Source organism: Pinus tabuliformis, chromosome J (genome assembly GCF_031772625.1).
Source record: "Pinus tabuliformis cultivar Carrire ecotype Pingquan chromosome J, CPIR1, whole genome shotgun sequence".
Lineage (NCBI taxonomy): Eukaryota > Viridiplantae > Streptophyta > Pinopsida > Pinales > Pinaceae > Pinus > Pinus tabuliformis.
Window position 1 is genome coordinate 1,002,231,235 of NC_142295.1, and position 27,884 is coordinate 1,002,259,118.

The 27,884-nt window shown below is 39.0% G+C and overlaps 1 protein-coding gene across 1 annotated transcript in view; it reads right to left on the bottom strand.

Annotated features, from left to right (window-relative positions):
- Positions 1-14,050: 14,050 nt before the first annotated feature.
- The window catches only part of LOC149230233 (Rho GTPase-activating protein), a 34,391-nt gene continuing 20,557 nt past the window's right edge, over positions 14,051-27,884 (bottom strand). Inside the window, exons 6-7 of the mRNA XM_089381242.1 lie at positions 14,880-14,959; positions 14,051-14,369 (exon numbers count right to left, since the gene is read on the bottom strand). Of these exons, the coding sequence (XP_089237368.1) occupies positions 14,882-14,959 (78 nt within the window). The 3' untranslated portion in view covers positions 14,051-14,369; positions 14,880-14,881. The remainder of the gene's footprint in view (positions 14,370-14,879; positions 14,960-27,884) is intronic.

The following is a 27,884-nucleotide window of genomic DNA, read 5'->3' on the forward strand; positions in this document are numbered from 1 at the left end:
TAAACGGGGACAGCATACAACAATTGAACATCTATCTCTATCTTCTTGCATGAAGATATTTCTTTCTCCTAGATTAATTCCCAAGACATTTTGGGATATTTTGTAAACTATTTTTGTATAAATACTTCATAATTCGAAGTATTGAGTGTGGATTGCTATACATTTGTAGAGTTGTATTGATCATAAACCTAAGGGTTATTGTACCAATTTTTTTCAAGTCAGCAGATTGGACCGAGTAATAAAGAGATTGCATTACAGGGTTCATGTGTTGAGCTATTACAGTGAAGTATTTTCTTTATCAAATTTGTTATTTTCTTATGTATCTCACAAACTTAAATGTTATCTAAAGTGAATGAATTAACTAGAAATTTATTTCAGAATTTGTTTAAGTACACTCTGTCTTGAACAGTTAATCATTTTTATGTTTTCTTCTGATATCCGGATCTGAGAATCCTTAATTGCTCTCCCATCCCGGTTGACCTCTTTCACTTCATTCAAAATCTGGTCTAAGAAACCCTCAATTTCTCTTTGGATCTGATTGAAAACCACTTCATCATCCAGCCTTGAGATCTGAAGTAACTCAACTACCTTGCCCTGTAGACACTATTTTTAGAACTTGATCCAGTGTTGTTTGCTTGACATTTGAACCCATAGCCCAATGGTAAAATACACCCGTTTGTCCATCTAAGTAAGTGATCCCACCACCAAATCCAAATCAAAACCCAAGTACAACCATAACTAGCCTAAAATCAATTAAACTAAACAAAGTTAAATCATAAAGAGAGAGCCCTCTTTGAACATTAGGAAGGCTAGATCATAATCTCCAAAGCAAGTTCATTGTTACCTCTATCATTTCTTTCTCTATCAACTCAAAAGAAATTTTGGAGTGATAACACTTCCTAAGGCTTCAAATCCCCGAACTTCAGCAAACCATAACTTTTGATCCATGAGTCCATTTTTGAACTTTCTTATATCGTTGGAAAGCTTATTCAAAGCACTTTCCAATTGAGGTCCAACGTAGGCTTTAATTTCTTCAACTGCGTGAAAAATGACTGCAAACTTATCTTCTCGTTGACTCTTTGGGCAGCCGAACTCACAACTACCATGATGATCATTTTATGGCTTCTTCAGTAAGCCTGCTACTATGATGATTCTCTACAAGAAGCTTGCAGCTACCATGGGATTCCTCCCAAACACCCAATCATCCATGATAATCATTTTATGGCTTCTTCAATAAGCCTACTAATGTGATGATTTTCTACAAGAAGCCTGCAGCTACCATGGGATTCCTCCCAAACACCCAATCATCATTAATGATCATTTATTTGACATCAATGCCAACACTTACACAACCACCCATACATCATCAAATGTCCAGCAAAATGAACAATTTTTGGATGATACAAATGACAAAACCTCTTTGGTATCTATAGGAGTTTAAGGAATCACAATATAATCAAAGCCTACATAACAATAATAATGTAAGGGCACAACAATAACACTAGTGTCTCCTATGGGGCACAACAATAACACTAGTGGGCTCCTATGGGACACAACAATGACAATATGGGGGCTACATGGGAAAAAACAATAACAATAGGGGGATACACTAATAATAATAATAATAAGGGTGCTACATTAATAATAACAATAAGGGGACTACACTAGTATTATAGGGACCTAACATGATGTGAGTCAATTTGACTTCCCAAGTTCATTGCAAAGTTTATTGATCAGATGTTCAAGCCCAATATTGTATATTATAAGAACCAAAATTCTATCAAGTGCCCTAAGAACCAACAATTTCATTATTGCTCCAAGTACATTGAGATCAATCTATTTTTTGATACCTTTAGTTCAAAATGGAGTCAACATGAGTGGGAAAAAATGATATAATTGAGATACATGTCACTATTTCACCTAAGATTGAGAATGATATAGATGAACTTAAAATGAAGATTATTAATTAATAGCGTAACTATTCTTCCTTGTGTAAACCACCTACATTTTAATAAAAAGACATTTTGCATGGTTGGATTTCACAATTGAAAAAGAATTTGAAACTTCTTTGTGAAGATAACTCTTGTAGAGTCTAGAATGAGAAGCCAAAATTAATCAAAACTCTACAAGGCCAAAACAACCCAACATGCTTCCACATTAATAAGGTGTGTCATTCTCAAACAAACTTTATCTACTCTCTAAGGAAAACAATGCCCATGTTTGCAAAAACCATCTCCCAGTTTCACATCCCCCCTTAAAGTGCTTAGTGATATCCAAGCTCCCATGCCTAATAAGCTTATGCCACAAGTTATTAATGTACTACCATCCACTAGATCATTCGATAATTCCACTTCTTGCCAAATCATTACACCGATAAGCATGTCTATTTTGAAATAGGGCTTCCAAAAATTTAATTTAATTATCAATAATTATTAGGTAGATTGATACCCGGATGCGGGTGTCAATATGAGAAGTTAATGTCGCCACATGAGCAGATGGTAGCGGGCGAGGTGAAAGGCTGGCGCAAGCGGCATAAGATGAGCATTTATGGTTCATTAATGCCGGCACGCTATCAAGCTACGCTGAGGGAGGAGATCAGTACGAGCGACGCCGGAGTGGGACGCCAGCGTAGAGCAAGTAGGCGACTTTTGTCAGAACATCAAATCCCATTAAGGGAGAATTGGGTGAACAGCAAGTGCGGTAAGTACCTCAGGATGATATCAAGATCTATATCAATTGCCCAGAGCCCGGCACTCTCTCTGGCTCATTCTAGCAGAGATATCCCAGGCAGTATTGATTCTCAGGAGTTAGGCACAGAGATAAGCATTTGGAGGCCATCAGCGCTCCACCGAAACCTGCAACAGGTCGGCCTCATCTGCTTACCTCTTCTTGCTAGTATGGTTCGACCTCGCGGTGGTTCCCGAAGGGGAAGACATTCAGGCACACGGGGGAGGGGTAGAGGAAGGGGAGGTCCTGCTCCTCGACGCTTCTCCAGGCTTGTCTCAGTCTCTCCTGCTTCTCCACCTTCCGATCACTCTGGTCCATCCCGCTCAAGTTCTTTCCGCACCTCCCGCTTCACTTTCAAGAGCAAGCTTCACAAGCCTAATATCACTGCCACTATCACGGTCAACTTCTCAGAGGAAGAAGATGACCCTCCTGGCTCTGCCGAACATTCAATTGATCGAAATCTCTCCCAGAATTCCGAGGACACTCAAGGAGGCAGGGTAGAGGTTTCCCCCAATCTTCCAGAGATGCAGCAAGATGAAAGTCATGAAGAGGATGAAGGTCTTCAGCAAACTTCCTCACACGAGGAGGTCATTTTCTGCGGACCGGCGCAGTTCTCCGGCACTGTTCTGTATCCGGTGATGCCGCCTGGGCGCAGTATTACGGACGTTGAAGACAATGTAATGATTGAGTGGGTCAGTTCTCCGGGCAAGGCCAATAGCGATGACGCAGAGTTACCACCGCGGGCAGAATCAATCAACGGCGAGGATTGATGGAGACGATCGAACGGCGGAGGAGGATTTCGGAAGGCCTTTTTTGGCGGAACTTTACGCCCCGAAAAGCCAGACTGGATGACGTCAGGCGGAAGCCACGCGTCAACAGGAGGCTTTATCGGGCTTGTCCTTACGGAAACCGCTTTTTGGTCGACGGCGGTCCGATAACATGGTGGTTTTTGTTACGCGGTTTTGTGTTGCCGCGGATGTCCTCGTCAGTCTTGTGTCATTGTACTGCTCTATCGTCATCTTGTCTGTGCTTTTTGGTGGTGTTGTATAGGGATTATGAGTCCTGGGCTCTCGTCTCTATTTATGTAAACAAACAGTCAAGTGCCGAGGGCCGGAATTTTTCTGACAGAGGGCTGGTTTTTGCCCCCTCAGAGGTTGCTACCTCTTTGTAAATATTTTTCTCTTTTCTTTTACTTAATAGAATAGTCTTTACTCAGAAAAAAAAAAAAAAAAAAAAAAAAAAAAAAAAAAAAAATAATAATAATAATAATAATAATAATATCTTGATAGAGATTTAACCTTCTCAAAATATCTTAGAATATTCTTAGTAATAATCAAATATCAAAGATTGATATTTATCTCAAAAGTAATTATGCCATTTCTTCCCTTCTAATTAAATTAATTAATTAAAAAGATGTCATATGAACATGTTTCATACAAACTTGGTAACTTACTCAGAAAAAAAAAAAAAAAAAAAAAAAAAAAAAAAAAAAAAAAAAAAAAAAAAAAAAATTATTAGGTAGATTGATAGAGATTTAACCTTCTCGAAATATCTTAGAATATTCTTAGTAATAATCAAATATCAAAGATTGATATTTATCTCAAAAGTAATTATGCCATTTCTTCCCTTCTAATTAAATTAATTAATTAAAAAGATGTCATATGAACATGTTTCATACAAACTTGGTAACTTATCAACAAGAGCGAGAGCGCTTGAGGATGGCGGATGAAGTTTCCTGAAGACTGGGGGTTTCGACCCTGGGTCGCCTAGGCCGATGGCCTAGGTTGCTGCAGCTAAGCACTAGGATAGGTTTTTGTCAGTTTCTGTAGCGGTACGGGCAGGGACAGCTGGTGTAGGCCCCGAGGAGAATGTCGAAATAAGGATTTTGATGCAGGGAAGAACGGGTTTTTGGCTTAAGGAAGTGTTAGGCTCCAAAACGGTAAGAGGTTACCATCAACTCGCTACGCTTTGGTTTTTGCTGTTAGGGTTTCTGGGAAGCCGGCATCCGTCGCTCCCAAGCAACGACAGGAACAGGAAACGGACCGCTAACGGTATCAGTCTTGTTTTTTACTGTTTTTCTTTACCATGGTGAAACAAACCGAAGCTGTTGACCTGGACCCGGCTCCTGAGGATATTCTATCCGTTTGGGGGAAAGATGTAACTGCCCAGAACCTAGTCAAATTTTTCGGGTCAGATGGCAGCCATGCAACAGTTGATCCAGCGGCAGAAGACGTGTGGAGCACCAAAGATCCAAAAGGGCGGATAGGGGCAGAGCGGGGTTTGACAGGACTGAATGTTGAAGGAAGGAGTTACCAGTGTCGGTTTACTCGGAGAAAGACCATGTTCAGGGTCTAGATGGCTCTCAGGGTTGTAAAAATAGGCCTCTTTCAGGCTCTGTCCGCCTGTCAGGGGGGCTCGAGGACATTTTCATCAACAACCCAAATATAGGGGTTTGGAGGCCGGTTGGAGGGGATTTGATCGTTGGAAGAACCCCTTTGGAAAGCAGAAGCCAACCATCAATTGTTATCCGCTCTCCGCTTAAAGAGCCGAGAAACCCTATCCAAAGACCTGAAGAATCTGCTGCTGTATCTGGTAAGGTGTTGAAGTTTAGGAAGGACGGGGAAAACCTAAGAGCCGGGAAGGAGGTAGGGAACCCGGGTTTCGGTCAGAGTAGTAAGGAGCATCCGAAAGAGGGCTACCAGCTTTCTCAGAGGGAAATAGTGAACAATCCTCATGAGGCAAGGCAGGATGAACCCGAGATTATTCAAGATCTAGCTGCACAAATCTCGTCTAAAGGGGAGGAGGTCACTGATAAAAATAAGGTAGGGGACAATCAAAAGAAAGAGAAACCTTTCAAAAAGAGGAAAGTTGAAGGCAATCTGGTCCTCGGCATGGATGTACAGGTGGATGATGCATTAGAAGTGGCGGAAGGCACCCTGGTGGGTAGAGTAAGGGGGCAGGAATTGTCTGGAAAAGCTTTAAATCAGTGGGCCGAAACTCAGTGGAAGGATTCTCTTGCAGATTCTTTCAAGGTGATGGTTATGGTAAAGGGCTGGTTCATGGCCAGATTTAATAAGAAAGAGGATGCCGACTGGGTAGCAGAGAGGAATTGGTTCATTGGAAACCGCCCGATCCTGTTTAAGAGATGGACGCCACTGTTCGATGCAAAGAAGGAGAAGGTGGACGATTTCCCTATATGGGTCAGAGTCCCTGGTCTTCCACCTTTCCTGTGGGTGGAATCGGTGTTCAGATCGATAGGGAACTTGCTGGGTACATATCTTGAAGCCGACATGTCTTTTCTCCATACGCATGAAAGGGCGATGGCCAGGATTCTCGTTCGTTTAAATCCAACGGAGGGGCTAGTGGAATCCATTAATCTTCAATATCGAGATTATGTGTTTGATCAGCCTTTGGATTATGAGCACCTCCCTTTCAGGTGCCATAGATGCCATGCCTACGGGCATCTGGCAAGGGATTTCCCCCTGGGAAATCGCCGGAGAAGACCGCAGAAGAAAGGTGAGCAAAGAGACAAGAAAATAAGAAAGGAGAAAGAGACTGCGCTTGAGGACATCATAAAGGACATTGAAATGGGAGGATTACAGTCAGAAAAGGACCCTGCGGTCAGTCAGGCCAGCAAAATCGCTCTTGAAGACACAGTGGCCCAAGCACCCCTGGAGACGGAAGCTGGGAAGATTAATACTGAAGGAGCAGATGCAATTATGGAGGATCAAAATGGAATGCCACATGATCTTAGTAATCCTCCTCTTTCCTCTTCTAAGATTGATAATCCCTCAAAAGCGGAAATGTCTGATAATAATGGAAATATTATTGAACATTTATCTGTAGAAACTCTTATTGATGCAATCCCCTCCATTAATCTGAATTGCGAAGCTGAACCTCAATCCTGTTTGAATACTGCCCTCTCTACTCCTTCTTGTCACTACAACCTTAGATCTCAGGGAAAGAGACCGGGTAATGTGTTAGAATCCCATGACCCGTTAGGAGGTTTAGGCCCTTCTCTGTCTCAGTCCTCAAAAAGGAAAGGCAGGGGTAGAAAATCAAACCTGTCAAAAGCACAGGTCAATGCAAAATTTGATGTAGCTGATGGAAAACAGATGACCATTCCTGGGGCGCTTAGAGCAGCAATTCCCCCTGACCAGGTTGTAAAATGATCCTTTTGTCATGGAACTGCAGGGGTTTAGCCAGTAAACCCAAAAAACTGGCCCTAAAAGAGCTTGTCTCTCGTTACAATCCGGATATTCTCTTTCTTCAAGAAACTCTTGGTAGGAGCCTGGAGGTGGAAGCAGCTCTCAGAACCTCTTTCCCAGGATGGGTTTTTCATGCCATTGATGCTGAGGGGCATTCAGGGGGTCTGGCCATCGGTTTTCGAGAAGGGAGGTTGCAGATGAATAGCCTGTGGGGAATGGCTCATGTTATTGGCTTGGAGGCTCTTTCACCTGAAATTGGTTTCCCCATTTTATTCCTAAATGTCTATGGACCTTGTCAGGGGAGAGTATGTTTTTGGAACCAGCTCCTATCAAAACCCTTGCTAAAGAACAGAAGTTTGATCCTTGGGGGGGACCTAAATTTCTCAATAGGAGCTGCGGAGGCCTGGGGACCTTCTGCCAGGGAAGATGTTCTCTCAGAGTTCTTTGCAAACACTCTTCTCTCCCACAACCTAATAGATGTAAACCTTATTAAGGTAAAGCCCACCTGGAGAAACAGAAGAGCAGGGGATGGGAGAGTGGCAAAGCGCCTGGATCGTTTTCTCATAAGTGAAGATTTGACTGCTAACATTCCTATGTTCAGGCAATGGGTTGGTGAAGGGGGAAACTCTGATCATTTCCCCATCTTATTAGAGTTTCAAAAGCCTCCCCTCAAACCTGCGGCCCCTTTCAAATTCAATGCATCCTGGCTGCAGGAGGATTCCTTCAACATTCTCTTCAGAGACACTTGGAGGCATCCGGACAGCTCTTCGTCAGCAAACAAAGGGGCACTGTTCATGGACAACTTAAAGAGGCTCAAAAGAGCGACCATAGAATGGGCAAAAGCTAGAAGGATCAGTCAGAATGAGGAGCTATCCAAAATCAATGCCGAATTAAAAGCTATGGAGGATCCAGAGGCGGACGGCTATGTAAATCAGGAATCCAAAGACAAGATTATGCTCCTAGAAAAACAAAGAAGCAAGATCTTATTGGACAAAGAAGAGGAGTGGAGGCTTAAAAGCAGGGCGATTTGGTTGAAGGCTGGAGATGAGAACACAAAATTCTTTCACAATTATGCTAAAGGCCGGAAAAATGCTAACACTATCTGGAAACTTAAAGATCAGGATGGTAGAGAAGCTACATCTTTTGAGGACCTCTCTCACCTGGGGAAAGGTCACTTCCAGAGTCTGTTCACGGAACAAGGAGGGATCACCCTAGCAGAGGTCATCAGAACAGCCCAATGTTTCCCTCGGTTTGTGGAAGAGGAAGAGGCCGAAGAGTTAGTGGACGTGGTGACAAAGGAGGAAGTCGAAAATGTTGTCAAGTCAATGGCAAAAGATAAAAGTCCAGGTCCGGATGGGTGGACCATAGAACTCTTCAGTCATTTTTTCGAGGAAATTGGAGATGAACTCACAGGGGTTGTGGAAGAATCTAGAAGGAAAGGCGAGATTTATTCCCCTTTCAATGCAACTTTTATCGCCCTCATCCCTAAGAAAGAAGACCCGGTTTCTTTTGAAGATTTTAGGCCTATCTCCCTCTGCAATTGTGTCTATAAAATCATAGCTAAAATCATTGCTGAGCGCCTGAAACCGGTCCTTTCAAGGAACATTTCTAGTGAACAGTTTGGTTTTTTGGATGGGAGACAAATCCATGAAGCAATAGGGGTAGCACAGGAGACTATTCACAGCCTAAGGCAATCTATCAAGAAAGGTGCAGTGATTAAGATTGATTTGTCCAAAGCATATGACAGGATCAGCTGGTCTTATCTCAGGCTGTTGCTTACACACCTAGGCTTCAAGATAGAATTTATAAACTGGATAATGGGTTGTGTAACTAATGTAAGTTTTGCAGTCTTAATAAACGGGGCCTCTTCCCAGTTCTTCAAAGGGCAAAGGGGACTAAGACAAGGATGCCCGTTATCCCCTTTGCTTTTCCTCCTGGTGGCAGAAGGACTCAGTAGACTGATTTTGGAGGCCAGAAGAACAGGTTTGATCAAAGGTTTGGAAGTAGCTGTTAATATGTTCATCTCTCATCTCCTTTTTGTAGATGATATCCTACTATTTACAAATGGGAATTTGAATGAATTGAAAGAGCTAAAGAATATTCTTGATCTGTTCATGAAAGCTACAGGGATGCAAATAAACTTTAGGAAGTCCCAGCTTATCATGGAAGGGTTCAGCAGAGCAGAAGTTTCTCACATAACTGACATCCTTCCTTTTGAAACCTTCAATTTGGAGGACTCCTTCAAGTACCTGGGTTTCTGGCTGAAACCAAATTCCTACAAATCGCAGGATTGGATCTGGCTGGTGGCTAAAATTGAAGCTAAGATCAATCACTGGAGCTTCAAGTGGCTGTCTAGGGCCGGCAGGTTGACTTTGGTAAATTCTGTATTGCAAGCCATGCCAGTTTTCTGGGCAGCTCTGACCTGGATTCCAAAAGGAATTTTTCATAAAATAAAAAAGATTTGTAGTAGATTTCTATGGTCGGGATCCAAGGAGGATTCTGTTCTTCCATGGGCAGCATGGGAAAAGATAGCTCGACCAAAAGACTGGGGTGGTTGGGGTATAAAGAACCTCAATGACTTTAGCACTTCGCTAGCAGCTAAATCTGGCTGGAGACTTATATCCTCTGAAAATTTGTGGACAAGAGTTGTGAAACGTAAGTATATAGATCCAATGCCACTGGAAGATTGGATTCGCAGCCCAATCAAGAGAGGAAGGAATGTATCAGTAATCTGGAAAGCCACTACAGAAGCGTTTAAAGTCATTGAGCAAGGGCTGGCTTGGCAGGTGGGGAATGGGGAAAATGTCAGGATTGGAAGGGATCCCTGGGTGGGATGTAATGAACTCTTTGTTTTGTCCCCTGGGCTTATCAATCATCTGGAAGCAAAAGGCATCATTCATCTAAGTCAGGTGGAGAAAGTAGGGCAGTCTTCCATTTGGGGGCAAGCATGGAAAGCGGGTGATGACCTCGAGATCAGTCCTCTGTGGTGGAACGAATGGCAGAATTACATTCAAGAGTTATCAAGGTCCAATGTGAGAATTAGGGATAGGCCGGATCAGCTAGTCTGGGCCTTCGCGGACTCGGGAGCCTATACTCCGAAAGAAGGATACAAGTTTTTAATGACAAAGAAAGGTTGGGAGGCCCCAGGGTGGTGGGCCAAGTCTTTGTGGAAATTAAAATGTCCTAAAAAAGCCAGACTCTTCTTCTGGTGTGTGCTAAAACAAAAGATTCCAACCTGGGACGTCCTTCAATCCAGATTCAAGCAAGGACCTGGAAGATGCTCTCTGTGTAAAGGTGATTTGGAGACCATCTTCCATCTTTTCATGGGATGTCCTTTCTCAAAAAAGGTGTGGGAGGAGGTCAATAAATTACTGAAGAAACAGCTTAGATGGGATGGGGGATCTATAGAGGCTGCATGGGAACATTGGTGGAACCATTCCTCAGAAGAAAAATTGAGGAACCTCCCACCTATTGTCTATTGGGGTGTATGGTTAGCCAGGAACAGAAGTGTATTCAACGATCTTATCCCATCAGCAGAAGTTATAGCTATCCAATGCTCTGCTATTTTTTCTAGCATCCCTGAACCGGAGGACTCAAAGAAAAAGCCACAGAGTAGGGAGGAACAAATAAGAGCAGGCATCCCGTGGGCCTACTTTGATGGGGCTTCACAAAATAATTCAGCTGGAGCAGGGATAATTATACATTTAACTGAATCTCACTCCTTAATGGCTTCAGTGGGTATTGGCACAGGATCTAACAATTTTGCTGAACTTTCTGCACTAAAACTCCTCCTCTGTTGGCTTGTCCATAGGCACATCTTCGCAATTCAGATTTTTGGAGATTCCTTGAATGTTGTCAAATGGGTAAATGGTAACAGTAGATGTCAAAACTATATGTTAAAGCCACTTCTTGAAGAGATCCTGACATTAAAACTGTCCTTTAATGTTTTTTCAATTGAACACATTTACAGGGTCAGAAATGAGGCCGCGGATAAGCTATCTAAAGATGCTCTACAGCAGGCTGCGGGCATATGGAAAGTGACTGAGAAACTGCACGATCAGATCCAAGAAACGGATCTGCCTCCTTATGCTTAATTCGCTGCTGCTTATTACCTGTTGCTGTTTTAATATTGCTTTATCTGTATATAGCGGCAGGTTTTTTCCTTTTTGTTTATGAACAAGAAATGCTGGACTAAATATATTTTGCCCAAGATATGCGGGCGTCTTTTGTTGTGGGCTGTTTTCCTCTCATGGAGGCCCACGGTAATGATATTGTTCATTTTTGGAGCGAGCTTTGGTCGGTTGGAAGACTAAGGCTTGCGTTCTTGGACCCCAATGGGGAAGCAAACTGTGCTCGGCACAGTGGAAATGGAAATTTGCTGAAGATCGTGGTCAGTTCAGAGAAGCTTGATCCTTCTCTGGTCTTTTTGCTGAGGGAGAAGCCCTCACAGAACTGAATGCTGTTTTGCATCTGCTTGTAACTTTTTATCCTTTAATAAAAAGTTCGTCTTTTTTCTTCGGAAAAAAAATGAACATGTTTCATACGAATATGAATTGTCCTTTGGACAATTGGTATTAGTAGCCCATGATTAAAAATCTTGTTACATGTTTTTTTAAATGTATATATGTTTAACTCATATTAATTTTTTTTATAATAACAATAACAATTATAATATAGTTAAACCCTAGTTTGAAGCGATGGTTATCTTTGTTGCTGCACAATGTTAAATGTTGTCTTGTAGATCGCATATACAATCTAGATGTGGTTTAATCTGGGGCTATTTGTGCAGGAAGTAGCATATATGTCGATGAATCCCAACGTTTACTATATGGATTTTGAATAGATTCATAATTATTTGTTCACCACTTATGTTTCGTACTCAAGTAAGGACCTCTTGGCCTCTGTTTGTCAATACCTATACAATTTGTGCTAAAGTATTACAGCCACCTAATATTGTTTGTTAATATGTTTGAAAGCAATGTTGGTGAATTTCATGCACGCAAGGTGTTTGATGAAACCTTATGTCTCAAGCCCTCCCCCCCTTCCGCAGGGTTCTTTCTGCTCCCAGGATGAGGTTATTACCCTACATCTAGGGAATTTTAAAATCTTTGTGAAACCAATCTCAGTGGTTCCCTTTGCCTACATGTCAAAGCCACAGATCTTGTTTCCTCATTCGCAATCTAGATACAATATTTGGTGAGAATCCCATATGGCAATATTGTATTAAGAGTAAGAGGTGGAGCCAAAGGTTGGGTGTGTCATCCTCATTCCCACTGAAATCCTTTAAGGATGTTCTACAACAAACCCCTTTACCTCCAAACCCTAAAGATCTCTCTGAACCAACATTCATGGTGGAACAAACAGTAGAAACCCAGTCCCTTAAAGTGGATAACGTTGTCTGTAGATTTGTGGTTGTAGATTATTTGCAATTTAAATAGGTTTTGGATCTCAACATCTACTTTTAAAGAGTGGGTGCATCATAATTGGTCTTAGAACATTGTGCTACATTTATGCTCAAAAGGATTTTTTGTTGTGTTGTTCAAAAATTTAGAAAAACGACAAAATGTTTTTGATCAAGGACTCTGGTTTTGGGGCCACTTCGATCTCTATTTTCAACCATGGTTTTCTAATTTCAATCCTCTTTCCATGACGACCCTAGCAACCCTAGTCTGGGTAAGGCTCCCTAACCTGCCCATCCATTTGTCACATCCAAATATCTTAGAAAATGTGGGAAACTTACTAGGTTGCTTCATCAAAATCGACACTAAAAGGATTGTAGGAGTTATCACATTTGTTCACATGTGTTGAAGTGGACCTCAATAAAAGATTGTTGGAAGGGTAGGGTTTTTTCGCAACCTATGGATTATGAAAACATTGCTTTTCGTTGTAAGACTTGTCAATAGCCTAGTAAACTTAAGAATGTCTGCCTGTTTTCGCAGGGGCTATATACCCACATGGATGCTAAGAAAAAGAATTGTGGTTGACAAGAACCAAGGGGAGCCAAAGGATCCAAAACCATTGTGGCTCACAAACAAGATAACACAAAAAAACAAGTCACCCACTACCAAATCAATACCCCCAAACTCAACTCAACCTCATGCAAAGCCATCTCAACCCTCAGCAAAGGAAGCCCATCCTTCGACTGAAAAGGAATGAGACTCAACCATAATTTTGGCTCTATCAATGAGTGGGCACAAACATAACCACGAATCAGATCACTCGAATAGTAACAATAGCAAATATGCCAGAACATTCAACAATGGAAGCATCTCAACAAAATGTTGTCAGTCTCATCTACATTTGCTCCTGAGAACTTCTCAAAATGGATAGACATCCACAAGAGAAAAGGAAAGAAGGAAAAACCCATGAACAATGCTAGGATCTAAGACCAGGAAGGGAGTAAATGTATCGTTGTTTACTGTGCTTATGGAAAGAATGTCATAATTTGATAGTTTTAAGTAATATTAATCAAATTACAAAAGGAAAAAATAGTATAATTCAATTAAATTTTATGTTTTTTTTTAATCTTTGGAAATGCGAGATGTATCATGAAGTGTTTTTATGTTTATTGGTGTTCACCAACAATTTAATTTATATAGCTACCATAATATAAGTTCATTCAACATTATTCCCAATGAATTAATCAGCATGGATTTAAAATGCAAGAACATAGTAAGAAAAACCTTCCAGATAAAAATATATAAAAGAAATGCATAACAAAAACTTATTGTGTCACCGACCTATAGCCACCTCCACCCTATTCATTTGCATTAGTTGAAGGACATCTTACTTAAAAAATACACAAGCAATATGACTTTTGCAAGGTATTAATGCAATATCATCCACAAGACCATTGGACAATTTCCTATCTTACAGCATCATTCATTTAGTCAGCATGACAAGTGCATATTAGGATTGATCAAGCCAATCGAATTTCTTCTACACCGAATAATTTTGAATTGTCAAGTAATTTTTTATTGATGAAACTTACAGCCCTCCATAAAGCTAAAACTTCATCTACATCAAATCAAAAAGCAGCAAGGCATTATAGCAATAGAAACCCATCTGACCACAGAAAGGAACATGAAATCCATCGACAATTTTCAAGCCGTCAATGCCCATTGCTCAAAATCTGAACATCATCCACAGTTGTTTCGGGGTACTCGAATGAACGTCTTCTATTATCAGTGTGCCAATTTGAAAAACAGCTCTTACATGTTGTACACAACAGCAAATGGAGAACAGCAATGCATTATAGTGAATGCTATTTGAGCTACAAAATAATCAAATTTATCAACACCCTGCAGCCTTGAACGACCATATCCTATAATCGCAATGCAATACAGAAGGGTATCTCAGTTGCTTGTCAAGTATTAGACACACAATGAGCATACGCTAGCACCAACAATAACACCGTAGACTAGATCATGCAACCTGAACACATATTCAAGTCACAATTTAAGTGTCCATTACAAACAAGCAAACAAATAAAATCTGATGGATCACGTTCTATACCTAGGCAACAAAAGTAACCAGAATCCAACTATAGAAATAGAGGAAAGTTAAACACGAAAATTATCATTTCAAACAAACAAAATATAATCTACTAAAGATATATAGTTACAGCAAAAGAGCCAACATCCATAGATAGGGCCAGCCCTCTCCTTCAGGAGCACAGAGCTGAGCTTAAAGACTTTACCTTTCACTCTAAATAAAGCTTGGATTATTATTTAAAGATAAGGCCATATAAAGCAAGCCCTGAGTCACAAGGATATACCCTTGCTACAACACACTGGCAATGCAGACCTCCCAGCCGCATAGAGAACAAGGGCATCTCATAAGTACAAAGTTACATCTGAGCACTAAGCCTCCTCAGCCTGAAGGCAAAGCACAACAAAAATATTATAGAAATAACATATCCATTGATAAAAATGAATCTATCACCTTCACTTTTTCTTGGCAGCACGCTTTTTGAACCCTTTTTTGGACCCTTTTTTTGACTTCCGATACCGCATCCCATTATCCTGTCCCCAAAGATTTTCAAATTAGAAGAAAGGTACCTGAATGAAATACATGCCCATCTATCATAAAACCTATCTTCGCAAAAACATATTTCTCCTCTCATATTGGCTATTACCACATAAACAAATAATATGTGCATAATCTCATCTAGTAAGAAGAATATGTCATAATGTGCATAGAGGCATATGACGCAACAAATTAAAAAACTATGACACAAACTGTTTACGAAAACAACATACAATTACCAGGGAATTGATAAGGGATGAGCTGGGAAAGCTTTCATGTATTAAGGCAGGCAAACCTACAAATATCTTGAAAGCTGTAAATCCATTTCAAAATAAAATATTTCTTCTCACAAATGTGCAAAATAGGAACCTGTGTGTTTAATTTAATGGCACTTTGTAGTGTTCCTTAATCCTTAAGCTTGAAACACAACCAGATACAAAGAATATAATTGCAGAAAACCAGATACAAGAGACAAATAAGATGAAATATGCAAAATGCACTCTTGTATTATGATAAACAGAAAAAAGACATTGAGGTTCACTTGCCTCTTTAGAGTGCGTGACCTTTCACTCAGCAAAGCTCCAGATACAACAATTCACGACAAAACATTCCATAGTCTCCTATTTATTTAAATGTATTTTCAATAGCAAAACTCTCACTATTTGTAGTTACATTATTAATAAGTACAAACTACGAAGTGGGCCTTATAAAGAAGACCTGTTTATATTAGTTAATTGTCAACTGGGCCTTACTCAGAGGACTGCCACATACATCAATTGACTAACTCCTAGGCAGCCTAAAGCACGGAGGTTAGGGTAGGACCTGTTAGGAGATGAACATGTAGGAACAAGTGGTCAAATCAATATGTTCTCCATGGAGGATCAAATATACACCATTGAAAGAAATCAAGAGATTGACCATAGGCCTAATAATCTTGGAGTTGACAATATGATTGCAAATTTTGACAAAGTCACTAAGATTTTTGGGGAAAAGCCTACATTTGGACAGATTCTTGCTATGGAAAAACACAAAGGGATGACTTATCAAAGAAGGGATATTCAAAACAGGAATAATCACAGATATTTTTCTCCTCCTACTTCAGAAATAAATTTTGACTTGGGCAATTGGGTGAATAATGCAAAGGTTCTATCCCAGTGACAGAACTTTTAAAGATACCATCTCAAAGGGCCAAGTTACTAAGTTCCATTGAAGTTACTCAAAGGGAAGAAAAGTCTAGTAACTAACCAAGAAGATAAACAAAACAAAACAAAACAAAAAAAACAATATATATATATATATATATATATATATATATATATAACGAATCACCAGTTTTGAGTAGGATCAAGCCTCAACACATCAATAACCAAAAAAGGAAAAGGAAGAGACTTGGTATATTTGAAGGCCGCAAACAGGTTAATATTGGAGCAAGTCAAAGTCCCAAGATAGTCAGGATTGCACAGGGCACATCCGAGAAGGAACCTATGGATTTCCCTATGAGTAGGCAGGTTTTCAAGATGGATTTCACCGAAGACATCTGATGCCATGAGGCATCTTTTTGTATCATATTTTTAACCTTATCCCTTGTCATTTTTTTTGTTAAGAAGTTTCATTTTATGAATAAATTGTCATTTATGCTAGAATAAATTTATATTTTTTCATTTTTGTACTTGATTTCATATGATGATATTTTGAATAGATACTATTGATATATGTCTTTTGTTGGTGGATGCAAATTCCAAGTTTTTGCACACTATCATTTCCTATCTAGCATGCATCCCCATATGGAGCCAAATGTTGACCACTAGAGTGGCACCTAAAGATTATTTGAAAACTCCATGCCCAAAGATGTACCAAAAGTTGCTTGTACCATCAGAGATCATCATACTACCAAAGTTTTTAAAATCTACTTCTTCTTCTTATCATTTTCTGTTGTACTCAAATTCCACAATCCCAGCGGGGACAATGTAAAAGTGATACTAATATGACGAGTCGAGTCATGTAACAAGTCTGGGTAGCCTGGGACCTTATCATCAAGTGAGTATTACTGTAGGAGATATTTTTCACTTGGTTAATTATCATCTCTTTGCAAGGACTTAATTACTAATTGAGTTTTTTTTCTCCAAATATACCCCAAAGTCGGATTATAGCTTGATGGTGAAGCTTTGGGTGAGCCCTAGTGTCTAGAGTCAATGTATATTACCATACTAGATCACACAAAAAAAATTGCGGAATTTGACTAGGTTTAAGGGGTCATTTTTCAATTTTTAAAATTTCCCACAAGGCGAAAATTGGAATAAAAACTGTGTATGAAATGTAATAAATAATGTTTAGAGAAGTTGTAGGGGGTGTAACTCATGAGTAATAAAAATTGCACCTCACCCTCAACTTTCTACTAAGACACACTTTGAGAGGTTAAAAATGTGTTTTAAACCCTCAAAACCCACTTTTCGTAAGTTTAGTGGAAAAAATGCCAATAAATTAAGCCAATGATTAAATAAATTGAGAAAAATAAATATTCACACATGCTAAATGATATGGAAATGAGGTGGAAAATTATGGAGTTGAAGTGAAATCCCAAGGTAATGTAAACTCCTAAAATCAATGAAAACACGTGCTCAAGGAAATCAAATTTCTTGACATAAATGCAGCAGCTTTTGACTGGAAAATTCGAATTTGTAGAATTAATGCACATTTGGGAGTATCTAGGAGAATATTTGGTGGAGATTTGTGTGGGAAATTGTTCTCACATTGGTTCCCACCCATATACACTTGTCATTTCATCATGGAAATTGATTTTGCTTGAGGAATTCTTGATGTCACTTGGGAAATTCGATTTTGCATGAAAGTGTTTTGGGATTGTCACCCATTTGTTTTGGGATTGTCACCATTTGCCCCTTGGGATTGGCTCCTAAGCTTCTATATAATAAGAGTTTTGTTCTCTCATGTTGTAACCTGAGGTGTTTTTCTCCTTGTGTATGGTAACTTCTTGATTTTCTTGCTCTTATATTTCTACTTGTTTCATTATGTTATTATTTCCATGATGTTTTTCAAGTTATGTTGATATGCAATTATTTCATATTAGCATAAGGATTATTTACTTGCTCTAGATTGAGAAATGTTTTAGTAGATGTCAAATGTATCTTTAGAATTTTATCTTCATTGCATTTTATTAAGCCCATGGGGATCTAATCTATTCATGCGAAGTTGTGTAAAAAATATTTCTTTGATCAAGCTTCAAGCGTGAGGGGAAGTTCTCAAGCGAACCAACCCACTCTCGGATATATTCAAGGAAAACCCACATTTGTCAATTGTCAAAGTCTTATCATTTGAATTTTTGTTGCAGGGATTTATTTTGAGTTTTGAGCTCTTATCTCTAGCTTCATAATTCAATATTTATTTCTCAAATATTGTACTTCATTTGTTAATATCTTGCTATTTTAGATCTAAACCATGGCTAGGGAAAGAGTAGAGTTTACCCATACTCTTTGGCTTAGACTTTTGTAGATTATATCGTACACATTGTAATTTTATTGAGCTATTACTTGGTTTGTTTGCAGGCTTCTCTAACTTGTGTCTTGTGACAGCTTGCGGGATTTGTCTTTGACACTAATAACAATTGTGTGTAGGACCTTGGGCTCTCAAATCAAGATCAATTCTCTCTCTTGGTCGTGGGAATTGGGAGGCTTTCTTTAACAAGGTCGAGTTCCATTCGGGGCTGCATCTCTCTCTCTTGGTCGTGGGCTCAAAGAGACTTGGCCTCTATTCTCTTCTTGTAAAATCCTAAATTTTCTTGTGCCCTTCTTTGGCCTCAATTGCAGAAATAACTTATCAAGGAAAAGTCTATAGCTTAAATGTTGAAGAATCCAGCGCACATGTAGTTAATGAGATTCTTCTTTGACTTGATAACTATTTGTGAGGTGTTTTACTTTCTTATTAGCACAATCTTCTCTTTGACATTATTAGAGTGTGTGTTTCTTATTTCATCAAATAACTACCAACACAAAGAGACAAGAACACAAAGTTGGCATTCTGCCAGGGCCAAAACCTCTCCCTCTTGGAGAGGAAAACCCGCACATAATTCTTCTTCTAGAGATCCCAATTGACGAACACCAAGACCATGACACTTGACCTTCTATGCCACTCCAAGACCAAGACACCAATCTTCTTATTTATCACTGCTGAGATCATCTTCATTGTACTATTGAGATCTTCATTACTATTGTCATCACTAAGAACATCACTATTATTGTATTTCCATAGATACCTTCACCATATCAATGAGGTCATCATATTGTTCTTCATTATGACCTTATCTTCGGTAGGATTATGATCAAAACTATTATGTCAAGAACATGACTATGTTAAGTATGTTGATTGAGTATTGCGCCGAGACAATTTGTATGCTGAGACAGTGTGTGTCATTGTGAGGATTGTTCATAAGGTATGTCGAGATTATGATTGTATGTCGAGACAGAGATCCGAGACCTTCTTCATTACACCCATGCCGAGACTATACCTCTGTGGTATACATCCGAAATTGTTTCATTGTTTGCCACCCTAACTGCAAGGATCCCATCTTGTAAGCATCCAACAGTCATGGTGAATCTGAGTCTCTGTCCTTACCCGAGTTTGTAGATGAGTCTGAATTGTTACTCTCCTGTAATGTGGATTGTAGTCCCTGTACTTAATCGAATCATCTCAGAAAATGCGAGTTCTTGTCTCTTCTTTTGCAGTGACCCTAACTGGGTATATATAGTGGTTATGTCTCCATTTTTTAGCCAACTTGACCAAGTGAATCGTTGTGTCTTTTATATGAGCCGACATGACATTTATACATACATATATATATATATATATATATATATATATATTTGAGGTCAACATGATGTTCTCTTCATCGTTTTTCTTGCAGTGTTCTTCTTTAGAGGATGGTTCTTGTCTTGGAGGGCTACTCGACACTAGGTTGACCCATATTCATGCTCAAGAAAAGCTCTTTAACATGACTTTGATTATTTGACTTTCCTAGACCTATGAATGAGCAAAAAACTCATTCGAATAATTTACAAAAATAATATTTCTTTTTCTTGACAAGTACAAAGATCAAAATTACATTTACAAATACCAAACTTAGTTACACTTTTCTTCAACATTAAAGGCTTCTTTGTAAAAGACTTTCCTTGAGTTTGGAGGACTGTTAATTTTAGGTATGTTTTACACTTAGAGCAATTTATTTCAATTTTCATAGTTAGCTCAATATCTTTTGCAAATTAGCAATCACATCAGCATTAAATAAACTGCAGATAGAACATAAACATAAATCGCAGAAGACAAGCCAAGACAAGAGGACACGATGTGTTGCTAGCCAAGGACAAACCTCAATGTGGGGAAACCCTTGATCAATTACTCTTATAAGTTCTTCAATAGTTCAGCAGAGAGAGAGAGAGAGAGTACATTTACAACAGAAGTCAACACTTTGACTTATCTAGATAAGAGCATAGATCATCTCTAAGAAGATGATACATGAGATCAGTTGAAGACAAGCTGCTTCAACTGATTCTCCAAGGTGACTCCTTCACCTATCATCGTGTTGCATCTCGTCATCATGCTGCACCTCACTGTGCTGCACCATGCTGCACCCATCATCACAGTGTTGGACCTAATGACCATGTTGTACACTTCATATTGTTGCACCTGTCACTATGCTGCTCCCAATCACTGAGCTGCTCTCATCACTGATCTGCACCCAATGTTGCACTCATCATGCTGCATCCATCACTACATCCAATATGCTGCAATCATTTACACTCACCAGTCTTAGCTACTTGCTATGGCTTACAGCCTAGCAGAGCAGCTAGACTCCTCCAAAGTGCAATCAACTAACAGTCACAATGTCTGCCTTGATTTGTCTGCAATTGTCCTCTAAGGGAAGGTTGTCTCTGCCTTCCACAAGACTATCCTCCATTTACTACAGCATGTATATATCTGACATGCCATACATCAGACTGAAGATGTCGTTGTCATGTGTTCACTAGATAACATACAACCTAGAGAGCAGACTTCACTGCTTCTTCTTTATGACAGTGAATTCCCAGTCCTTAACTCATGCCTTGTAACTGTTTTATTTAACATGTTGTCACCTACAGCACTTAGATTTCCATGTTGTCACCTACAGCACACATAGGCACCTACAGCACTTAGATTTCCATGTTGTCACCTACAGCACACATAGGCACCTACAGCACTTAGATTTCCATGTTGTCACCTACAGCATACATAGGCACCTACAGCACTTATATTTCATGCTATCACCTACAGCATACATAGGGATAGGCCTCCTTGTGTTATTGATAAGGGTTGTGTATTGTAGATAAAACAGTGGCTAGGTATCCTTGATTGGACTACGGATTAGGGCCTTTACTTGCTGCTTGTTAGGCCTCCTTAGATTGCGGCTAGGGCACCTTTATTGGATTGCGGATTAGGGCCTTTACTTGTTGCTCGTTAGGCCTCCTTAGACTGCGGCTAGGGCACCTTTATTGGACTATGGATTATCTCCTCCTTAACGCTGCTAGAGCTCTCCTTTGACTGCGGCCAAATCTCTCCCTTGCCTGCGGCTAAGACTCTCCCTTACCTGCGGCTAAGATAAGGCAAGATCTACCTCCTTTTAGGACTGTGTATAGGGCAGCATTAGCCCTTCCTTGACAGCTGATTTGAGCTCCTAGATTTGACTGCGGCTAGGGCATCTCATCTCCATTAAGACAACGTAGAACCCTTCTTGACTGCGTAGAGGTGTCTCCTCCTAGGACTGCGTAGAGCCTTCTTTGATTAACTGCGTTAGGGCTTCTTCATTAGGGCAGCGTAGAGCCTTTCTCCATTAGGGCAGCGTTATCCCTTAGGATCTCTCCTCCTACTAAAACCCAAAGACAAGTAGAGAGGAAGAGATCCCAAGTGAGTGTGTAGAAATGACTTGAAGGCCACCTCTATTTATACTAAAACGTTGAGCACAAGTGGGGTTTATTTGGTTGTTGACCGACCTTGACGAATTGTCCCATAACACAAATAAATTCATATCTCCATGAATACTTATCGGAATCAGATGATCTTTAGATCAATCCTACACCTCTCAATGAGAGGGATCCACGAAAAATATCAGTTGCTATTAATAAGATGACCCACATGGAATTTGGCCCTAGTTGCCAATTTTAACAAGGAGGCTTCATGGTCTCTTGTCTATTGTAAATTAATAAAATTTATGATTTTGGGAGCGTGGGTTCTACCTATTGGCAACCCCATCTCTCCACTTTGGGAGAGGACTTGTGGTTGACTTGTTGATTCTTGTATTTCATTTCTCTTACATGCATGCTCTAATTTTCTAATTAACACAACCATACAATCACATTTACTTTGCTAAAGTCACTACTATTTTGTTGGAATCAATTGCTGCAAGTTACAATCTACAATTTTAATTTCATAACAATTTATTTTCATGCAAGCAATCACTTTAACTTAATATATTTAGCTTGAGCATTGTCTAAAGTCCACTTACGCTTCATTACTTTGTAACAAATTCACATCTTAAGTTTTGATGCATCTTGTATTTGGGCAATTTCACTTTACAAGGCAAAACATTTACTTTATGTCAAGCAAATCTCTCAAGTTGAAATTTTTTTCTTCTTTTTGCAAAGCTAATTGAGTACAATCTTGAGTTTGCTTTTCACAAACATTGCCATTTACTTTACATGCAAGTCAATTTCTCATTTTGCTTTGGGTATATCACAAATTTATCATAAGACAAAGCAAATATCTCACATGTTTATGAAATCTTGTGTTTAAAGCATCTCCATCATTTACTTAACTTTTGCAAACTTACTTACACATCATAGTAGGCATCTTAACTTAGTTGCACATTTTTAATCAACTTCCAAGCATAAGATTAGTTGATAGAAATCATAAAGAAAAAAGAGTTCCTTGGAAAGTTCTTCCATTTGGTACGAATTAAGGTTAAAGCATTGTGACCCTGCAGTTATGAAGGTAGTCTGTCTCCTTGTAGGAACAAAGGCACAATCTGGCTCATAAGACTTAGGGGACAGGTATTATTAATGATACCTCTAGGCCCTCGCCCCCTCTTTCTTACAGTCGCCCCAATTTTTACCCTTTGGTAAGAGCTCAAGATGAAGACTTCTCACCTAGATTAGGCATTTTAGATTAAAAATAACCAAAATAATTGCATTCAAATTTACTATAGTTGTGTTTCATTACAACTCATGGTTTTACTTGCAATTGGTCATTTTACTTACCATTGTTGAATTGAATACTTTGTTTTGTCAAGCATTATTTCATCTATATTTTGCAAGTAGAATACTAATTGTTTTCCTTTTGCAAGATATCCTTGTATGCTTTGATTTAGCAATTGATCATATATATTTGAAAGCATCCTTATATCTTGTATTGATTATTTTATTGTGCTAACATTTTCTTGTTTCACTTTCAGGATTACTTGTGCTTTTATTTGAAAGCATTTCATTTATATTAAACAAATATCTTTCATTTTTTAGCAATACTTTAAAAGGCATGCGTCTTTCATATGCTTACGCTTATCACATGTGTTGATGGTGGTTAATGTTTATTTCATTTCATATTGCTCACATCATATTTGTTTGCACTCTTAAGAAAGTAATCCACTTCACTTTAACATTCTCCTAGACTTTGTTTTGTCAAGCATTATTTCATCTATATTTTGCAAGTAGAATACTAATTGTTTTCCTTTTGCAAGATATCCTTGTATGCTTTGATTTAACAATTGATCATATATATTTGAAAGCATCCTTATATCTTGTATTGATTATTTTATTGTGCTAACATTTTCTTGTTTCGCTTTCAGGATTGTTTGTGCTTTTATTTGAAAGCATTTCATTTATATTAAACAAATATCTTTCATTTTTTAGCAATACTTTAAAAGGCATGTGTCTTTCATATGCTTACGCTTATCTCATGTGTTGATGGTGGTTAATATTTATTTCATTTCATATTGCTCACATCATATTTGTTTGCACTCTTAAGAAAGTAATCCACTTCACTTTAACATTCTCCTAGAAACCTCACATCTTTAACTTAGTTTTCCTTTAAGGTCCACGCCCCATAGCTAGCCTAAGAAATAGCTTAAACGAAGAGAGTTGGGAATAGGTGATAACCCCTTCTCTTAGTTCCTTGCCACCAACCATGCCTTGTGGGGTTAAAGGATTTTCTCACTAATTGTAGGTAGGTGTAGGTGGCAAGGTCAACAAGACCCTAACATGCACCCCGCTTTCAAAAGCAACAATGACCTCAATATTGGTGATGAAGAAATTGATGCAAAATCACTACCAGTCCCCATGTCACATCATTAGGTTTCATATCTCCCACTAGATTAGTACTCAAACCGTGAACTTCATCAAGTTCTAGTAATTTGGTTTACACCTTGCACTTTTATACCACGACCTTCTTTAGACAAAACACATGAAATATTGGATGAATCTTGGAGTTGGCCTAAAGGGCCAACTTGTAGGCCACTTGTTCAATGCATTGGATGATCTTACAAGGTCCATAGTGTTGAAAATTGGCAACTGAGGGAGCAATTCCCTCTTTTGAGAAGCCCAGCAAACCCTAAGGAGACCCCTCTTGCCCTGGAAAAATTAAATTTGCACTTGGACAAATATTATTTTTGTTGTTGGACCAAGTCAACTTAAAAACTACAAGTCAACCTAAAGGAGAAATTCGACCCCCAAAACCACATAAATAAACCTAAGTTGACATCACTTGGAGGCATCACATCACACATCAAATCATCTTCATTTGGTTTATACACCTCCGAGATTTCAAGGCCGAGTTCACATGTGCGAAGGAGAGAGAGAGATTATGATTTTGACAGCAATTAATTTTTGTTTTGGGGATCTTTGACCAATGTTGACTTGGGGCTGATTTGACTTGGTTGACAAAAAAATTTGGATCTATTTTGGAAGGCCAAATTCAAGGAGACTTTGACCAATTTGACCTAAGCACTTTGACCATCTTTGACCACAAATCTGAGGCTAGGGTTTCTACAAGTTGACTGTTGACTTTGACCAAATTTGGAGGTAGATTTGAGGATTGTTTTGACTGGGTTTGACTAAGTAAGAGAGGTCGAATTGTTTGTTGCTTTGGCTAAAATTTTATGGACACTTTGACCGTTGACTCTTGACTGGTTAGGGCTATGTTGACTTGTTGCTATTGGTTGATCTTTAAACAAGGCCAAAATTTGCAAGACTAGTACTTTGACCAGATTTGACTTTTATGCTCATCTTTGATTGGATATTGATTTTTTGACTTGGTTGGTCAAGGCTTTGACCTTTTACTAGTTGTTGGATGTACTTGGACTATGTATCCCTGCTAAACATTTGATGAACATCTAATAAAATAAGAATCTGGTTGGGTTTTCTCCCTCGTGGGGTTTTTCCCTGGCCTTTGACCAAAATCTTTGTCTCATCGATCTTCGTTGTCTTCTATTGTACATAATGTTTATTGTTCTAGCTACAATTGCTTATTGTTATTGGGTGATTGAAATTAATTGGAAAAAGTGATTGCTACTAAAAGAAGAAATTGTTAAAGTGATCGTTACAGCATAGAACATTGAAAATTTAACATGGTATCAAAGTTAAGGTGAAGACAAGAGCAATCACCCATTTGAAGAAATCTTATCAGCTATTGAAGTTCATTTGATTTGTTCAAGATGTCTATCTCATATTTCAAGATTGAGAAGTTGAATGACTCATCTAACTTTGCTCCATGGAGGGCTAGGTTGGATCTGACATTGAAAGAGAATGATGTCATGGAATATGTTTGAAGGCAAGCTACCTGAGCCTCCCGAGAATACAATTGTTGCTGCCAAGTCCAAATACAAGAAAGATGAGGTCAAAGCTAAGAAAATCAGCATTGATTCTTTGAGAGATCATTTGATCACTTATGTTTCAAAGTTGAAGAAGTCAAAGGAAATGTATGATAAGTTCGTTGGGATGTATGAAGTCAACAACTTGAGCCAAATTCTTTCTTTGAAAAATCAACTCAAGGACATCAAGATGAACAAGGGGGGACCATTCAAGCATACTTCATGAAGATACCCCAACTCAAGGATCAACTTTTAAGTGCTAGAGAGATTGTATCTGATAGAGAGTTGGTGCTAATCACCCTTGGAGATCTTCCTATGATTTGGGAGACATTTATCACAACCATTAGCAACAATGACAAGTTTCCCACTTTTGATGAGCTATTGGGAAAGTGCACTGAAGAAGAGACTAGGATGATATCTAAAGAAAGAATTCAAAAGCATGAAGAAGGAGAACCCACTGCATTTGTTGCTCAAGCCAAGAAGAGGAAAGAAAAAGGAGGACCATCTAATTCAATAAAGTCTACTCCAACATCCAAGAACTCTAATAGAAAATTTAGAAAGGAAATGTTAAAAATTCAATGCTACAATTGCAATAAGCATGGTCATTATGCCCGAGACTATCCGGAAAATGGAATGCTCCAAGGTCCAACAACAACCATCGTGGCTACAACAACAACAGGAAGAAGAGAAGCTCTTGTTGCCGATGAAGAAGGTCATTGTCCTCAAAAGATATCAAGAAATCCAGGGTATGATAATAATGCAGCTAGAACTCAATTTGAGTACTTTCTTGATCTGCTCTTTCTAGTTCCTTTCCCCAGATACTTTTGATAATTGGTTGGTAGATAGTAGGGCTTCTAGACATTTCACTAGCTATAGAGAAGTCCTCTCAAACTTGGTTGAGAGAGAGTCTAATTTAAAGATAATACTTGAAGATAATTCTACATATCATGTGAAGGGGTTTGGATTTGTGTCTTTTCATTTGAATTATGGTCAAATCATACATCTACATGACGTACTATATGTTTCAAGATTGAAGAAGAACTTTGTCTGGATTTTTACCATGGAAGACGACAGTTTCAAGGTTGCATTTATTAATGAGAACGTCCTTCTTGGGCCAAGAAGAACTAGTATGAGAGATGCCTTCACACTTGGGACTATAAATGAAGGCCTGTATAAAGTTTGAGGGAGGCCTATGAGAGCATTGGTTCATGATGCTTCTCATCAATGTGAGTTGTGGCACCAAAGATTTGCTCACCTTCACTATGAAGCTTGCCTAAGGTGAGGAAGATGGTTTCATGAAAGCTTGAGATTCGAGTTGATCTCCTTGAGATTCGAGTAGATCATAATGGAGTTTGTAAGAGATGTGCAAGTGGAAAGTATGTGAAGGGACCATTCCCTTCAAGTAGAAGCAAGACCAATGGAATACTTCAACTTATACATTTTGATCAGTGTGGACCCATGTCGATGACCTTTCTTGGTAGGTGGTATCTCCCCTATTGTCATTTGATATAGGGTGGTAGATTAATCTCCCCTGTGATTATTCTTCTTCTTTAGATCAAGACATCATTGTTCAGCAGATAAGTAGAGATGAGCACAGATGAGACGAGATGAGGCATGTACATCTGAAATGAGACTTATGATGTAGTCAAAAATTCCTCCCTAACTGAGAGGGAGTGTTGAAAATTGGCAACTAAGGGAGCAATTCCCTCCTTGGAGAAGCCCAACAAACCCTAAGGAGACCCCTCATGCTTTGGAAAAATTAAATTCGCACTTGGAAAATATTATTTTTATTGTTGGACCAAGTCAACTTAAAAAGTACAAGTCAGCCTAAAGGAGAAATTCAACCCCCAAAACCACATATAAATAAACATAAGTTGACATCACTTGGACACATCACATCACACATCAAAACATCTTCATTTGGTTTGTACACTTTTGAAATTCCAAAGCCGAGTTCACATGTGCAAAGAGAGAGAGAGAGAGTTTGATTTTGACTGCGTTGACTTTTTTTAGCATCTTTG